This window comes from Sinocyclocheilus anshuiensis, unplaced genomic scaffold, assembly GCF_001515605.1.
Source record: "Sinocyclocheilus anshuiensis isolate Anshui unplaced genomic scaffold, SAMN03320099.WGS_v1.1 scaffold848, whole genome shotgun sequence".
NCBI lineage: Eukaryota > Metazoa > Chordata > Actinopteri > Cypriniformes > Cyprinidae > Sinocyclocheilus > Sinocyclocheilus anshuiensis.
The window spans coordinates 64,207-83,360 of NW_015549628.1; the positions used below are offsets into that span (position 1 = coordinate 64,207).

General features: G+C 36.1%; 1 protein-coding gene across 5 annotated transcripts in view; it reads right to left on the bottom strand.

Moving 5' to 3' along the window:
• Nucleotides 1-8,233: 8,233 nt before the first annotated feature.
• The window catches only part of LOC107659533 (semaphorin-3F-like), a 65,784-nt gene continuing 54,863 nt past the window's right edge, over nucleotides 8,234-19,154 (bottom strand). For 3 of the 5 annotated variants that reach the window (XM_016448512.1, XM_016448510.1, XM_016448514.1), the window contains 9 exons: nucleotides 16,861-16,930; nucleotides 16,525-16,669; nucleotides 16,040-16,262; nucleotides 14,212-14,300; nucleotides 13,928-13,969; nucleotides 13,219-13,376; nucleotides 11,433-11,512; nucleotides 10,776-10,909; nucleotides 8,234-9,949 (listed from right to left, as the gene is read on the bottom strand). In XM_016448512.1, coding sequence (XP_016303998.1) covers nucleotides 9,530-9,949; nucleotides 10,776-10,909; nucleotides 11,433-11,512; nucleotides 13,219-13,376; nucleotides 13,928-13,969; nucleotides 14,212-14,300; nucleotides 16,040-16,262; nucleotides 16,525-16,669; nucleotides 16,861-16,930 — 1,361 coding nt within the window. In that variant the 3' untranslated portion in view covers nucleotides 8,234-9,529. The remainder of the gene's footprint in view (nucleotides 9,950-10,775; nucleotides 10,910-11,432; nucleotides 11,513-13,218; nucleotides 13,377-13,927; nucleotides 13,970-14,211; nucleotides 14,301-16,039; nucleotides 16,263-16,524; nucleotides 16,670-16,860; nucleotides 16,931-19,154) is intronic. The other 2 variants (XM_016448515.1, XM_016448513.1) reach the window with 1 other exon arrangement.

The following is a 19,154-nucleotide window of genomic DNA, read 5'->3' on the forward strand; positions in this document are numbered from 1 at the left end:
ATTATATATTTATCTTTTTTAAATTCCAAATATGTAACAGGCAGATATTTACTTATTCCTGTCAAGTCACTTTTATTTATTTCACTATTTTTATTATTGTTTCAAAGCATTCTATTAATGCATCCCCCCCCATTATTTATTTTACATAAAAAAATAAAATCTCATTGACTAACCCATGTGCTGCAGGATTGAATTAGTATTTTTGCACTTCAGGATTTTTGAGTAAGATCTAATATTTTAAGATTTTATTTAAGTTAAGAATTTAAGCCTTTCTGTGTCTTAAAAGGCAGTTGCTAACAAGTGGCTAAACCATCATCTAGCCAAACAGGAAAACGTGTTTATACTCTTAATTTTTAAGAGACTATTCTGACTCAAATTTTCCAACTCAAAGATGGAGACAGAGAAAAGTTGTGTGACCGTGGTTTTTATTTCTGGTGATTGTATTTAGGTTTCAAAATTCATAAATGTTGTGTTTGGGATTATCTTGAACAAAACGTGTAAGAATCATAAACTCATTGGTCACAAAGCTTATTTCTGCTATAACTAAAATCCTATTGGCTGTTCATCAAGGGAATCAGGGTGATGCTAACTTGGGTTACAAAAATACATCCTCCCTGCAGCGCTCTACATTGGTTAGATATATTTCTGCCTAAAGCAAATAGTCTTAAACACTAATGATCCTAATTAAGTCTAGCCCTATTAACCAAACCCTAATCTTAATGATTTAAGATTTTAGCCGATAGCTTTTTTTGTCTTTACTTATTTTATAGAAATGTCTGCTGTCAGCAACAGACACCTCATCTTTCACACTGATCTTTCTCATTAAACATTCATGCTTCACTAGTGTGTGGAGTTTACTGTCTGTTACTCATGAGGCAGTACTGATTCATTTCTTAGTTGATGCGTTCTACAGTAAATTTAAAACTCATTATGTGCCGTCATGATTTTGACGAACAGGTTGATGTTTTGTTTTCAGTATACAAACATATTTCAATTTTAGCAGAGAAATGGCAGGTGATGTAGGATTAAAATAACTTAACGAAAGCAAAATGAAACGGTCGACCTCTTAATATGAGCAATAGTCTACAACTGCGATACTGTGATGCTACTCTCAATGTCAGTGTCCATGTGAACACTCAGTTTCTGATTGGCGTGTCCTCCGTTGAAGTTAACAATAAAGGGTGAGAAGCTCAGGATTACACAGGACAGATGAAGCCAGTGCACCTATTGTACAATTATTTCATATAGGTGAACAAAAACAGTGACGAAAGTTTCCCCTCCAGTGGCCAACGATTTGTAATTGTTGTGCAGTGGTGACATGCTGTAATTTTCTAAACATCACAGGAGTCAGTGGAGGTTTGACTGAAGAAGGCCTTGATATGCAATTATGCTGTCAGTGGTCTTGATTTGAAGATGATGCACAGCATGGGCTGTCACAGGTTTCTACAGAAGTCAGCTTTGATATACTTTAGATCTCACACGTGTCATTGTCATTTTGTATCTTTCACTTCTTTTATCTTCTAAAATATTTACTTTCTAAAATCTGTCCCATACCTTTATTCGTTCTATCCACTCAGAGACTTTGAGATGTTGTTTTTTTTGTCTTTGATTTTGTATAAAAATACTGAAAGCTCATCGTTAAGACCTAAAATAAAGAGTGGCAAGTAATGTTTCATGTGGGTCTTGAAGAAAAAAAAAAAGATTTTTATAGCATTCATGTATACTGAAACCGCAGCTAGATACTGTGTTAAAATTCAAAGCAATTTTTTTTAACAGTGCTTCACTATTGCCTAAGTGTTCGATGTCTGTTGATTTCCTCATTCTCTCTGATGTTCTTCTCAGTGTGGTTGACTGTGAACCTGTGAATACACTGAGGACTGGCCTCTCTTCACTTTAACCTCTGTATTCTTCAACTGACTTTCATGCTTTCAAAATAAACACATCCTGAATGATCATCCATTAGTAGTCATATTTTTATATGCTGCATGTTACATGCTCCATGGAGCCAACAACTACTTTTACTTTTAATGTGAGACATTGAGAATTAAATATGTTGTCAAAAATCTGAAAGAAGACCATGTCTTGTTTTAAAAAGTAGGCAGTTACATTAGCAATCTTGGAATAGCATCTGCACAGGGCTCATAGTGCAATTATTTGGCATGGGGGAATGTTGTGTCAGACTCATCCTTAAATGAAGTTATTTGTTAACACTGTTCTTCTCAATGTCAACGTCTATTAATATTTGCCATGTCTGTATATGTCCTATGAGGATATGATATATTAGAGGAGAGAAAGGTGAAAGGAAGTGAAGAAATACTGTTTGACTTGGATTTTGTAAATGGCCTTGGGAGAATGAGAATGTGAAGTTACAGTGAATGGCAAAATATTAATCAATTCCACATATTACATGCACCAGTGCAAGTCTGGGCCTTATATATTTATATATACAGTGGTGTGAAAAAGTGTTGGCCCCCTTCCTGATTTCTTATTTTTTTGCATGTTTGTCACACTTTAATGTTTCAGATCATCAAACAAATTTAAATATTAGTAAAAGATAACACAAGTGAACACAACATGCAGTTTTTAAATGAAGGTTTCTATTATTAAGGGAAAACAAAATCCAAAACTACATGGCCCTGTGTGAAAAAGTGTGTGCCCCCTAAACCTAATAACTGGTTGGGCCACCCTTAGCAGCAACAACTGCAATCAAGCGTTTGCGATAACTTGCAATGAGTCTGTTACAGCGCCTGTGGAGGAATTTTGGTCCACTCATCTATGCAGAATTGTTGTAATTCAGCCACATTGGAGGGTTTTCGAGCATGAACCGCCTTTTTAAGGTCATGCCACAGCATCTCAATAGGATTCTGGTCAGGACTTTGACTAGGCCACTCCAAAGTCTTCATTTTGTTTTTCTTCAGCCATTCAGAGGTGGACTTGCTGGTGTATTTTTTTGAAATACTGCTGCTGCACATATAACACATATGAATAACCCCCATGTAGCATACATTAATCACCCTGTAGCAGATCTATACAGGTGGAGCTGGGGAAGGTGGAGGGTTTCTGAAGCAAGCTGCAAACTGCTACAGCAAACAAGCCAGGTATTTGAATATTGAGCAGTAAGCTCATGCGCAAAGCCGACCTTATACGTCATCCGCCCGGAACTGCTTCCATTTACAACAGTGAGCGCAAGCTACATTAAAGCAATTATTACGTTTTGAATATGGATAGGAGGACTTTGTTCACCCCCCGCAGCCGTGTGAGACACTTTTTTTTATGGATGGGTGCTTTTTATTTCACTTCTTTTGGACTGAAGCACTGTAACACCCGCTGACTGCCATTAAACAGCTTGATAGATCAAAGACAATTTTTAATATAACTCCGACTGGATTCGTCTGAAAGAAGAAAGTCATATACACCTAGGATGACTTGAGGGTGAGTAATGTATGGGCTAATTTTCATTTTTGGGTGAACTGACCCTTTAATGCAACAGTTAAACAATCTATATAGATAGATAGATAGATAGATAGATATAGGCACATTGGCCTACATGGTCATACTGTTTGTGTACTTGTTATTTAAAAAAATAATAATAATAATAAAACTTTTTGACACTATTCAGAGGATGGACATAATGAACAGAACCAACCAAAAATACATACGCAAAATAAAAATAAAAGGGAAAAACACATAAGGCTGAAGTTTGAGAGTTTGCCACTTCTATGGACAAAATAATAAAATCCATATGCATATTCAGTGCCCTGAGAGTGTTGCTTATACACAACAGGTTTATAAGGAACAAACACAAATTTAAGTTGGCATTTACTACCCACTTCACAATCACTAAGTCCTCACTCGCAATTTTAATAAATAATGAGTTTTAGATGAATATACACTTAAGAAAAAAATACACAGAACCCTATAATAGCAGTGGCCTACTCCTTTGCAGTGCATCAGAAAGCAAGCATCCTAGAGGCTTAGTGAAGCTTGCCCTCTGCTGGTTCACATCATTTAGTACATCACATATAATTACATCATTTAGTAAATATTCAAAGATTATCAACCAGACAATAAGGCAATGGCTTCTCTCTCTTCTGGTAATAAGACGTGAGAACATTTTATCCTCTGCCCAATGCATCACTTAACCTCAAAGTCTGAGAATGAATCCACATTCATCATCAGCATCTAAACCACTTTAAAGGATGTTTCTAATGACATCAGAGTGAGTCTGTACTGGCCTACTAATGTCCTGCCCAGACCACAAACTTTACAAATGTGACGTCCTGTACACGATTTACCCTACATTCTGAATGTTATAATAGCACTGCCAGGAATCGAGTCCCTGATCTCACAACCTGATAATACCAGCAAACGTCTCTCCTAATGTCCTTCAAGACTGATCAGGTTACTTAAAAAGTGTTATTCCATGCGTTCATTTCTTTCCAGAGTGCTACACTTCTAAAAACATCTGCTTGGGCAAAACATAATCGATAAAAGTTATTCTGAAGCTTTCATGTCAGACCGATAAAGAGGTTTTGAAACAGTGAACAAAAGACTTTGTAAGCATGAATAGAGGCCTTTCCATAATAATGACAGCCTATGATGGCATGTTGAAAGGATGGCACCCCTTCCCCCTCAGAGATGGGTCGGGGAGATAAGCATGTGGGTTTCTGAGCCGTTCTATCCTCAATGTGTTCAGCTATTCAGTCCGATAATCATCCATCACCCCAGTGGGTGAGAACAGCCAGTCACTGCGACGACTGTGCCCACCACTGGCACTGAGACACCAGACACAGGGAATGATGGGAGCTATCAGATAAGACAGAGACAGAGGTTCGTCTGTTGGGGGACACAAATGGCACAAAAGAGGCTAGTGATGATGAGATCCTATTTTGCCTTAATGCGATGCCCGTGATTATGCCCGCTGTGCCCGGAGAACAACAACAACAATACAGTGACAGGCAGAAGTGCTGTATGTCCTCACTGGGAATGATGTTTAGTAACTGCAGGCACAAATGAAGTCACTGAGAAACCACAAACTACACCAATGCGCTGACATTTAAATACACATATTTTACCTGTTAAAGGGATAGTTCACCCAAAAATGAAAATTCTGTCATTAATTCTGTCTCATGTTGTTCCATCTTGGGAACACAAATTAAGATACTTTTTATGAAATCCGAGAGCTTTCTGACCCTCCATAGAGAGCAATGTAACCGAAATGTTCCCAGACCCAAAAACATAGTAAGGACATTGTTAAAATAGTCCATGTGACATCAGTGGTTCAACTGTGATTTTATGAAGCTACGAGAATACTTTTTGTGTGCAAAGAAAACTAAAATAACTTTATTCAACAATTCTTCTCTTCTGTGTCACTGTCCACCACCATTATCGAGAGTACCACGTCGTGGGCCAATAGAGGTCTGAAACAGAGTTTTATGGACAGATAAGACTAAAGGTCCTTGCACACTGAGTCTGAAATTTTCTTATGCGTTTGTTCGTGTTTTTTTTTTATTTTTTCATATTCATCATCCTTTCCTATCAAAATGCCTGCTACTGGATGCGAAAACGCAGAAAATTGAAACTGCTCTGATGTTTGTTTTGTTTTTTATGACGGACGGAAGTTTTAGAGGCAGTGTATAAACACGATTGACACAACGTGAGGTCGTATTTCTTTTTGAACGTGCAAAAATTTCGGACGAGAATTTAGGACTCATTGTGCAAAGACCTTTAGATTAACCTTTACCAAATTGATGGAATAGCAAAAGTGTGGAGGCAAAAAGGAACTGCTCATGATCCAAAGCATGCAACCTCATCTGTAAAGCACGGTGGAGGTGGAGTCATGGCATGATTGGGCATGCATGCTCTCTCATCTTTATTTATGACTTAAATGATGGTGATAGCAGAATGTCCAATTTTGCAATTTTGTCTTTACTCAGAATCAGAATATCATACTTTCATACTTATCTGCGCTATTTCTCTTCAGAAGTTATTAGCATTCACTGATAAAGTGCACTCGTTTTAACTAGTGTTGAGAATATTTTTTGGGGTTTTGTTGTGAAAACCTGGCAACCTCTTCATAAAAGCAGTGGCGACCTCAAGAGGAGGAAACGCATCAAACTAACAAAACACCCCGATCAAGTTCAAGCAGGTAAGTTTCAATTACATTTTTAATATTTAGAGCTTCTGTTCTGTTGGGAATATTATTCCATATTTTAATTTGAATTTCGGATTGAAATAAACATCGCCGTTAGCGTATACGTAGTTAATCGTTAGCATAAGCACGGCTAACGCTAATATAATGAGCATTAGAATGAATTTTGTTCAAAATGATTTCTTTATTTAATGCTCCTATAACTTTTATTACTGTAAAAAAACAGGAGGACATAATGGTATTTACTATTTTTACACACCAGAGGCTTTTAAATGAACTGTGTAACCAAAATATGCGTGTTAGAGAACGTGTTTGTCATATCAGTCTGTCAGAAAAAGTTTTTTTTTGTTTTTTTTAGTTAGTTAGTTGTAATTCTTGGCTGAATATCTCTAGCAGGTCTTAAAAGCCCTTTAAAATTGAACACCGTTTGGATTAAATAAAAGTAGTCAAATTTTATCTCCTGTATAGACTTTACTGTACAATGACTTAATGTTTTCTAACGAGTTGTTCGTCTGAAATTCCTCCGCGGTTTAGTTAGAAAGATGAAAAGTCTGCCCGTGTCTCCTTGTTTGATGTTGCACTGCGATGTCTTTATGTATTAAACATGAGTCTAATGTCTAGATTTGCTGAATATTTTTTTTTCTTGGAAAGGACTCTGATATTAAATTAATGTACAAATTTGACTCCTGCGTATGAATCCATGTTCAGAGATTTGGCCGGTTAGTGCCAAAAAGCTACAACTTAAAATGTTAAGTTCACTGAACTAAATTGGGCTCTTTGAATTTCAGTAACATTAAACTGACTTAAAAAATCAAGTTGAATCTAGTATAACTTATAAAAAAAAAGTTGAAAGTGCTTAAATTATTTTTATGACTTAAAGTAACTTAAAAACATAAGTTGTCATGGCTTTTTCATTATATCATTTTTTACAGTGCATGAGAGACTTACTCCAGGGCAAATGTTCCAGTCATATACTGATTGCATGGATAAAATCATCTTATTAAGGCACTTAATAAATGATGATTTAATGATAAGCACATAAACATAAAGATGGAACAGTAAGCATATATGCAAAAAGTATAATCACATCAGCAAAAAACAAAACAAACCAAGTATAGCCTTCCAAAACGCACCTAGACATAAAAAGGACACAAGGTATCAATGACGATCTACAAGCTCAAGTTTGTGTAAACTCATAAGAAACGCTGCAGAAATCTCACATTGCACTAGCTGTGAGGATGCTTGTATAAATTAACAGATTATTTTGGTCTGGTATTCACAAAGGTATAATATTATCATATATCACTGTTACAGCGCAATCTGGACCTTGCCAGTTCCTGGTCATTACATATATGCTTAACATTTTTTGAATTTTTGTATTTAAGAAAAAAAGTCATACAGGTTTGGAATGACCTAAGGGTGAGGACAGATTTTTTGACAGATGAGATTTTTTGTTTTGTTTCATTTTTGGATAAAGTTGCTTGCTAAATCTGAATTTCTATAGAAATACCACCACTGTGTCAGCATGCAAAAGCTATGCTAGTGCTTTATGAAAGCTTTACTTTCTCAAACTTACCAGCAAATCCATCCTCAGTCCTGTCAGCCCAGGATTCTTCCACAACAAAAAAAAACACCTTCCCACAAGTCTGTGATCAAAGTATCAGCTGATGAAGAAAAAAATGAACAGCTGAATTACTATAAAATATAGAGCTTTAATTTATTAGTTAGCAACAGCAAGAGGGGAAAGAAAATCATTTACACAATTATCACAGTAACATCACCTGTGCATTTAGTCTCAAACTGATGACAAAATACAAATACAAACATTTCTAAAGATGCATCTTAAAAATACCCAAAAAATTGTACAACCATTTTCTCTCGCTGTAAGACACTGCTTCATAGTGGATTTGGGACCATGTGGTGCTTTTGTAGGAACAGTAACAATACCATCAACTGTTGAGGAATCAGTTAGTCAACGTTTTAAGGTGAATAGTTGCCCTCTGTTTTGCCTGCCACGCAGAAAAAGACCATCAGCCTTCTGTCCAACACTGACCTGACCATAAAAATATATGAACAAAGAACTGCAACGTAGCTATCTTTAATTTCGTAATTACAATACCACTACATAAATCATGCACACAATGAAAAGCCAGCTTCCCAAGACCTCGAGTAGTTTAAAACTGTGATAAAATGCTCTATACAGTGTGAACACATTTTGAAAATGAATGTAGGTTTTGTCATATATCAGGATGTGTCTTTTATAATATTGTAGCCTTCACCAGTTTATTTAAATTCATATTTAGGCTATGTGCCATAATTAGCTGAATCTCACAAAAGCTTACCAGATCATATTTCACCCCAAAATGAAAAGGAATATAATTATATATAATTGTTGCTTAAAAACAAGTCCCATGTCACCAGTTTTGGATTGTGACATTTCCCTCTCCAAATCTAATTATCATGATATCATCAAAAAAATTGCATTCTCACCATGAGAAAATTAGTATTACAATATTAAAACAATTTGTTTATATGAAAATAATGATTTAAAAGAATGGCTTAATTTACTTTTTTTAATGGGTGAAATATGACCTGGACGTGCTTTCACATTTGTGCATTCATGACATCATCATGGTGCGAGTTGGTTTGTGCTTTTAGTCTTTTCAAAAGTGGCATAAAAACAATAAAAGCTTACTAAGAGCCCTCAGCAGCTGTTTTACATTAGTCAAAACAGTCACAAAAAATTGTGCCATGAAACTTGATTACCTTAAACATTTGTGCAATGAAACAGATGCGTTGTGCATACAGAGCGACATTCGGAAGACAATATGAGCTGGTGTAGCATTGTAACCAATGAGGGACCAGAATGCACTTAGGGGTGGGACTAGTGGTGAGGTGCATTATGATGTCAGCGTCTCGTGCCCCTCCTTTTCCGAATGTCTTTCTGTGTGAAGAGTCCCAAGGGGGAAGATTCATCCCTGTTCGCTCTTTCCATACCCATCTCAAGTTCAACACAGTTCATAGTCTATGAGTTTATGTCAATATATACGAGTCGACAATGCCCGGAAAATGGAAATTGGAGATTTCTTTTGTTTTGTTTGTAGTTGTGACAATAAAAATAATATAACAATACTATTTGCCCGTTAGGTACTTATACACAAAGAGCATTCAATTTTCTATTTAAGTACAAAGAAATCCACAGAATGGTACTATATACAACCTACAATAAATACTGTGTATGATATCATCTTTATGTGTTAAAAGGGAATTCCATTTGTTGCTTGCAAAGTTCGGTTTCATTTGATGGAAGTTTTTCTTTTTTTACAGGTTTTCCTCTATTAGAAGTCTTTCCTATAAGGCCGGGGGGCTGAAACCCCCTCATGTCTCCTCCTCGTCCCCATGATGTCTGCGATTCCGTGGTTTCTTCTGTTCCTTTAGCTCTTTGAGGTCTTTGGCCTTGATGACCCCCATCAGCGGGTCTCCATATTGCCAATAGTCCTGGCAGTACTGGTTTATGAGGCCCATCTCAGGCTGACTGAGGATGGTCAGAAGGTCTTTGTATTGTCCGGCGCTGGGGGTCCAGGGGCTGGATTGGAGCGAAGACGTCGCCGGACGGCCCGATTCCACCAGGATGCTGTTGACGGCCTGGTTGGTCAAAACCACCAGCTGAAGTTTCACCAAGGTGTGCTTGAAGTTCTTCTCTGTGGCTGTGCAGACGTAGATGCCAGAGTCGGAGGACTGAAGGGAATGTAGTAGCAAGCCTTGATCTGTCTTCAACACGCGCCCATCGGTACGGACCTGAAGAAACACACACAAAAACAGCCATGTTTTAAAGCAGTAATAAAGCAATGAACTTTGGAGGTGTCATTCAGACTGCTTATTGATCTATTACTGTTGCATATATAGAAATGATGGTTGGCTGATACCAATAAGCAATACTTATGTTTATGACATGGCTATTAACTAGATGCATTTTCCATGCAGATTTTCAGATAAAAAAAATAAATAAAAAAATATTGTGAACCTGATATATACAGTGGGTACGGAAAGTATTCAGACCCCCTTCAATTTTTCACTCTTTGTTATATAAATTGAATTATAGAATTATATATATTAAATGACTAAATTTCATTTTTACTATATACTATAATTACACTATATATAAATAGTAACAAAATTATATGATTATATATGTACAATTATATTTATTTAAAATTATAAAATGGTATTTAAATTATAATTAAATTGTTATTACATTTATACTATACATTATGTATATATGTGCAGAGAGAGAGTATAATTACATGTAAATTATAATTGTATATGTACAATATTTTTTTAAATATTTTTTTAGCAAGGTTCTATGTAATTATATTATACTATAAATATAATACTCTGGTAATTATACTATACGTAAAATATACAAATATTTGAAAATAAATATACATTTTTAATTATATAATTTTTACAGTTCATTTTTTATATAAAAAAATAAAATCCACTTTTTCACATGATCTTTTTCATACTATCATCTTTCATATTATTGGCATCCAGTATGTCTAAAAAGGATGACACTGAATCTATACCATTTGCTTTGCATATATTTGTAATTGTGTGTCCTCACCTCTCTCCTCCTGTCGCTGTTGTCTCGGTGGAGGTGCCATTTGATAGCGGCATGGGGCGATCTGGCCTGGCACTCCAAAAACGTGCTGCTGCTCTCCACCCCGTACTGCACCGTCTCTAGAGTGTTCTTATTGGCTGGACAACAACAACAACATGTCATTTCTCATTGACATCAGCACAGTAATGGAGCGAGAACGAGAGCTGGCCATGAACTATTAGAGCAGAGCCAGTAGAATGTGAGAGTCATGTCAGTCGAACTACGGTAATGTAAATAAACTCAACACTACAACAGTTCAGATCAGAGCAGAATGAGGTTTTCTGTTAACAGCTCATTATGGTTGTATAAAGAAAGCACAACTGTATTTTACATATACGCTTAATTTATATAAACAAATTTCACAAAATAAATGAAAATGAATAAAACTGAATTCATGAACTGATGGTGCTGATAAATGTGTCATGCCACGAAAACAACTATTAGCTGTGATTTGAATGATTTATCAATGAATTAGTTGTGCATACAAAATATGCATTAGACAGACACATTTATATTAGAATAAAAAAAACAGGCAGAACTAAATCTATTTATTGATATTATACATAATACATTTATATATTTCCAAATATGAATTGTAGTAAAGTCAGACTAGTAACTTACTGTTGGAATTGTATCCTCTGCACTGCCGTATGGGATTCCCATATTTCACATCCTGTCGCCGACTGCGTCTGAAAGGAAGCCAATATGACAAAATAAGAAATTTATTGACTAACTGACTGCACATATATGTCTTAAGGCAGTGTTTCCCAACCTTTTTTTTAGTCGCGGCACCCTTTGGAAATTTTAACAAACTTGTGGCACCCTACAAAATAAATTTTGTCACAATATTTGAATTTCTAACTTCGATGTGATAATTTGAAAAGTATAGATATTCGGTACAGCAGGGAAGAACTGCAGAATATAATGTCATACAGATATTTTTAATATTATTAAAAAAATTTGTCCATCAATGGTGATAATCAGTAGGCTAATTTCTAATGAAGAGACCAATTTATATGACAGATTTGAATGTAGGCTTTTATACATATGTAAACATTATTTAATTACCATTATAACTAGCTATCTCACAAATTTTTGCTCACTCAGTGTTTTTTTTATTTTACAGTGGGGTAATTTTGGTGCAGTAGCACGAGATAGCTTTATTTCAAACTCTGAATTGAATAAAAAAAATGACAAGTAAGCAGTCAGTAATAAAATAAGAACAAAAAAAGAAATTAATGATAGCACAAATAAAAAATAACGACAGGCCTTCAAATTAAATAAATTGCTTTTTAGTTTTTCAGGTAGGTCTAACAGTAGGGTTAAGATATTTAAAAAAAAATTTTTGTTTTAGTTTTTACCAATTATCCAAATAATGTTTAGTCCTAGAAAGCTATTATTATCAGAACACGTGAGCATAACATAGCGGTTAGCAGATCAATGAATGAGAGGGCAGCGTTACCAGAGTTGCCCATGTGAAAGTGAAACCTGAGCGGTGAACTAATTTTCGGCAGCTGAAATTTCGGTGCATCTCTAATTATTGGCGGCATCAGAAATGGATATTATATAATAGATGCTTTTTTGAACATTTTAGCAATTTAAAAATATTAAAAAGGATTTTTTACACTGCACCCCGGTTGGGAAACACTGTCTTAAGGAACATTTTAGTAGACAGCTCATCTGATTAGATTATTCAAATTCTCAGTTTCAACACACTAAAGATATGACGCTGGCAGGATGAACAAGCGTAAAGTTCAGTGGAGAAAGAAAAGATCAATCAGTCTCTCTGGGATTTCATCTTTCTGCAATTTTAGGGAAAGTCCCATCCTGTTTCACAAGAAGAATACTCGCTAAATTCACTAAATAAGATCCATACGGACACCTGTTTATTTCAAACACTCTGAGATAAATAAGCAGACGCTTTTAAATGAAAACTGTAGCTCCCCCTGAAATTGCCCAATATGACTAATGCATCTGACTGCATGAAAGCAAAACATCTTCAGTTGCAACATCTAATGAACAAAGTTTCCAGAAATTAGGAGGCTGTGACTGTAAATGAGGATCGAATCCTCATGAACGCACATGACTGGAATATGATCTTTGATGCGTAAGAGTTTTGGAATTATTTTGGTTTAGTGAGGTTTCGGATCTTATTAATGTGTATTTCATTATTTCCTATCAATGTTCATAAAAAGAGCCAAAGAAAGAAATGGGCCAGATTATTGAGAAATTACGGAGAACAATCTGTGTCTAATGGACTAACTACTAGGCTATTGTTCTGACATGGCATTTTAAAACCAAATGTTCTCACTATGTTACTGTACATACCTAAATGTGGTGTATGTAAAGATGCTGACTGACACTGTGTGTAAATGTCATTCAGTTTGAAGCGCTTTGGCATATTTACCTCTTCTGTGAGGCTGAGTACCGAGAGCAGGACTTGCCGTCCCAGGCACAATAAGGGTCCCGGGCCAAACAGCAGTCTGCACAGGCCTCGCCATAGACGTCACACCTGTGCAGGGCCAAATGAGTCACCCCAACCGGAGACGCCACATATAGTTGTTGCTGCAACAAAATGAGTGACAGTCTTTTTTTCTGCCTTTAGATATATAATTTGATCCTAAAACGTCAAGGTACATCATTTTCTATTTTCAAATCTCTTTGGAAAGAAGAAAACCACACGTGACTGTGCAGGCCTGTGTAGGTTTTGAACTGCAAATTGAGGCCTGTTATGATAATGGAGCTTTTTTCCTCCAGCATTTAGACACTTGACATTTCTGTTTTTAGGATCAGCTGTTTTAAATCAGCTTTTCTGGGAGGACTAGGGTTTAAATTACAGCCTAGTAATGATGTCATGCCACATCTGCCAACAATCCCAATCATGATGAAAGAATAAAACACAAATTAAATTTAACATTTTATCTCCATGCATCTGTAAAATTGTTATCCCCATATGAAAGCGGCTTATAGATTACAGACGGATAGCAGCTGCATGTCTAGATTAAGTGGGTCTATTGCTGTCCTCTTCATGGGTTTGGGTATTCCTCCAGTATTTTACAGAAAACATCAATGTTTGTGAACCATATTTTCATGTTTAGTGTACAGCAAATTCTTACCCGTTTTGAAGAAATCTTCATAGTTGTGATAGGAGTAGGGACCTGAGAGTGAAAGATATAAATCTTTATTGTGCATGACTTAATTAAACAGTTTGGTGTCAGTAAGATTTGTTTTGAAAGAAATTATTACTTTAATTTAGCAAAGATGCATTGAATTTTTTTTTTTTTATCAAATAAATGCAGCCTTGATGAGCTGAAGCAATCAATCAGGATCAAGTATTCCAAAGAGCTGTGTAATATTAATAAGTTAGTGTACAACAGGAGATCCAGGGTGCAGATCTCACCTTAAAGACCTCCACTTCCTCTAGCACCAGTTCCTCTGTCTGCAGGTCATCTCTGGGCAGGACAATCACCTTCTGCACTGTACCTCTGTCTGTAGGCCAAAAGAAAGACAGTTAAATTAAACTGCCTCTTTCTAAGTGCACTTCCATCTTACAACAAGTCCCAAAACATTCAAAGCACCATGATATTCCTCTGACAACTTTGCATCTATTCCATTTTCCAAGCTTTTTGTCTTTGCATCTTATGCCCTGATAAAATCATGATTATTATCTTTCACTGAGTACAGAAACACTAGAGGTACTCTTTCTTTCCGTCCCATCTACCGTGTAGACCCTTCACATTTTCCACACACCATCCCTTCCTTTAAAAATCCCTCCTTTGTTTTGTTTTTTTTACTGCTTTTCACGGCATACTCATCTTTCAGCTCGGTTGTACCCTGTCAGGCTCCGTCTCTACTGCAAAGCGGAGGAAAGTTCAGTGGCTGTGTCCTAGAGAAATGCTTGTTTGATTTAAGCGTGCCATTGCATTCCTCCGTGCACGTCACCGGAGATTTATTGCAACCGGAGCAATACATCTAACCTGAGCTTTGAATGCAGGCGAGCGACGGCAGCTGAGAGCCAGGGACGTTCCTGTGAGTGCTTGTAGGTGCAATGGGCCACGCAGAGTTGATTTAAAAGCCCATTAGACTCTCAGACTCTCAAAGCAAGAAAAGCAGATATATAGAGATAAACTACAGCATGGTGAGACCAAAGAATGATGTCATTCTGACTCTTTAAGGTTAAAAGAAAGTTTGAAAAGGAGATGAGAGTTAGGCAGATCAGCTGTTGTAGGCTGATGGATTCTTATAAAGTGACCCTGCAGCTTTAAGGTGCTGCATTCACAGCTTTTATATCAAGAACAGAAAGATGGAAACACAAAACCATTTTTTGTGTGTGTTTAAAATCCATCTACGTAGAGTCAGACGCTTTCACCTCCTCTGATAAATGTACAGTACACTGAGAAGGAATGAAACTGACTTTTTTATTTCCCTTTATCCTGCAGCAGTTTCAGTGTCTTGACAAAGGTTTAAAGAAAAGGTAAGATGACAGATACCGTACCTAAAAAAAAAAAAAAAAAAAAAAAAAAAAAAGACAAACGGTCCCACTGTATATTAGGTGGCCTTAACTACTATGTCAATACATAATAAAATAAGTACAATGTACTTATTGTTCATATTGTATTGCAAAACACTTTTGCTGCTATTGAGGTGGGATACGGTTAAGGTTAGTGACAGGTTTGGTGGTATGGGTAGGTTTAAGGGTGGGTTAAGGTGCAATGGATGGTTCAACATTGAAACTATAAATATAAATATAATTACAGAAATTAATTACAGATGTAATTACATGCAGGTATTTTTTAAATACAAGTACAATGTAAAAACATGTATGTAAACACAATAATTGCATTGTATCAAATGATTAACTTAAATGTAAGTACATAGTAGTTAAGGCCACCTAATGTAAAGTGGGGCCTGTTTTTCATTTTAGTACAAAAAAAAGGCATTAGATAGCAGCAACACTTTATCGTATGGAGAAATTTAATGCTGTTAAACATGTTTAAATTATACTAGTTATCGCCTTAACTCTGGTAGCCCTAAAATTACTAAAGCTAAAATTAAAACTAACAATAAATATAACCATATATTTTTATAAACTCAACTAAACTGAAATAACAAACTGAAAATAATGTAATTAAAAAAAAATCTGCATATTTTATTGCATATAACATGATAAGTTTATATGAAAAAAAAAAACTTAAATATGTAAAAATCAGGCTATTTTCCAAACTAACCTGTACCCAGGAAGAGCACTTCATAGTTGCCATCGGCTGCAGTCACCTGGTCCACAGTGATAGTGGTGAACTCATAGTCCACGTTGGTCCTGACCACCAGGGGGCGCTTGTGCACCGGATACACAGTGTTGTACATGGTGGGATGGTTCCGCATGAAGTTTATGACTTCGTCAGGGTAGTCTTTCGTGGACTTCATGTTAGGGGTGAAAGTCCCACCAGGACACTAGCAAAAATGGGTAAAGGGGACCAACCTTAGCCAATGAGATCTCTGTATTCTCCTAATATAAAGCCTAACTTCCAAAATGGGTAGATCTAAAGGCTAAACCCCACTTATAATTTGTACTTTCAGCTTGGTTTGAAGCTTGGTAAAGTTCAAGCTTGTTTTTTTAACCTTCAACAGTGGGTTTAGATTAATATTTCTATATCAGTATGCCAATAATTTGTCTTATTATTGGTAGTCTGGTTCATAAGAGGGTGAAACTCACTGTTCCTGGACGAGGGTAGGGGATTTTTCCAGTGTAGGCCACCCACTGATAATTGGGACCTTCTTTGTGGGCAAAGGGTCCATTGAACACCATCCGAATGTCCGCCATGGAGTAGACGCAGACCGCTGAGCCTTTAAATACAGAGCTGGGGGGAAAATATGAGTTTTTGTTATAAAGCTCATATATAGAACTATTAATACATAAATTGTTTAAAAGTGTATATGGAAAAAAGCAGATGCAAATGCAGTGGACAACTGCCCAAGCTAAACAAGCCCTTCCAGTGTTTACTACAGCTTCCAGATGGAGGAAGACCTTGTCTAGTATATTCAAACTCACCCAGACACAGAGAAGACCCCATAGATGACGGGATTTTTAGTGTCCTGCGTGGGCTGTATGTACACATCCCCTAAAAGACACAAACACAGAGGAGCATTGCAGTGATAAAGCTGGAGAACACTTTGCTAATATTTGCAGTGCATAAATCAAGCGGACTGAATGAATCTTGGGACCAACTTCCTGTGACTCAGAGTTTCTCACTGCGTTTCACTCACCATCTCTGAAGTAATGAGAATTTAGTAAATTTGTCCTTTTTTTAAAGTTTTTTTTTTTTACAATAGCAACACTGCAATCTACAAAACACACAAATTGCTTTTAACATTTTAAAAATAGAGATAGCAGTTGGGTAAATAAGATAGTAAACTGGACAGTGAATAATGTGAAAGAGACAGTCAGTTTTCAGAGAAAAGACATTGCATGTCATCACTATTATGAAACTTGCTGAGCTGGCTTGCATAAACACTTGTGTGTGCATATGAGTGTTTGTGTGTGTAAGGGAATAAGTGAGTGTGTTTAAGGACCGCTGAAGTGCTCCTCAGGGAGAACTCACAGGATAATAAGGATGAGGATAGCAAAGCATATGGTTCTCATTGCCTCACACACACATCCTGCCAACCATTATATCCGAGTATATGTAGCTGTATGTATAATGCAGGTGAAGCATCATGTGTATATGGATCAAAGACATGGGCTTATAAGACAACTGAAAATTCATTCATAACTCATTCACAGTGCTAGAAACTCATGATCTTATGAATGAAAAAATGTAGAAGACAGTTGTGGAATAGTTAATGCACATGTTCCAGATACACTGAGGAGTTCATGTCAGAGATGCAGGTTCAAATTCAGTCTGCAACATGTCCCATCCCCTTATTTTTCTTATGCTTTCAACTAATAACACTTTAAGGACTCTCTTTTGCCTGTGCCAATGCATTTGGCAACCCGAGGCAAATTTCCTCTCCTTTTCTCCTTCACAACAGGGGAACTGCAGTTAATGGTGTATATCTAAGGATCTTCACATACTAATTCATAAGGATGAACACATACGTTTAAAATGACACATCTTTACAGCATTTTTTTTTTAACAAACATTTGTCCATTTGGGACGAATTTGCCAAATTCTTAACATCTCCCGTAAATGCAAAGCCAGAGACAGTCACATAGGAGATGTATAGAATCTATGTTAAAATCTACACAATTATTCTCAATAATACTGAACAGAAAAGGCAGAAAATGTCATTAAAACATAAAACAGCATTTATTAACAACTTATGTGACCTACTTCAAAGTGCAACAATCTACAACAGAAAATAATATAGGATGGTATTTGATTTGTTATGCATCAAGAATTCATTAGATTGTTAAAACTTATGCTATGATATTAATGGTCAAAATTATTTTTCCCCACCCATGTGACCTTATAGAGAAAATCAATTATGATGGAGAATTATGACAATAGATTATGTACTCATGAATTAATGACATTTATTCAGAAAGTAAACTACTATTTTTATTTTTTAATCAGCAAGGATGCATTAAATTTATCAAAAGTGACAGTAAAGCTATTTATAATTTTACACATACTGTATGTACATATATAAGCAGCACAACTACTGAGCATCAAATCAGCATAGTAGAATAATTTCTGAAGGATCATGTGACACTGAAGACTGGAATAATGATGCTGAAAATACAGCTTTGCATCTCAGGAATACATTACATTTTAAAATATATTAAAATAGAAAACAGTTCCTTTAAATTGCAATAATATTTCACAATAATTACTGTTTTGACTGTATCAGTCTATCAAATAAAAGACTTCTTATTGACCCCAAACTTTGAAATCGTGGAGTATATATGAGATCTAATTTCCAAAGAATATAAATGTGTAATTATGATCATTCTGACTACTACTATGACACAGTGTCCTTAAACTCCATCTGTATTATAATAAAAGCTTAATCCTGTTCATTACTAGACCGCCACAACTCACAATGAACTACAGCTTTATTGCCTTATTAAAAATGCCTGGATATCCCTCCTTTAACACACACACCTATATCCTCACCTCGCCATAAGCCTGTGTAAACATCCTCCCCACTAATAAAGAGCCAAACGTGTTTATAAGTGTTGAGCGACTGTGCTCGGGAGCCCAAAACTGCTCTTTTAATATGAGCAACAGCAATAAATTCCAGCATGATCATAGTCCACCGTTTCCCTACATCACTGGGGCCAATTAGTCTGGAAATGACTGTAAGTGCGAGAGAGACCCTTAGTGGACCCGGCATTCCTGT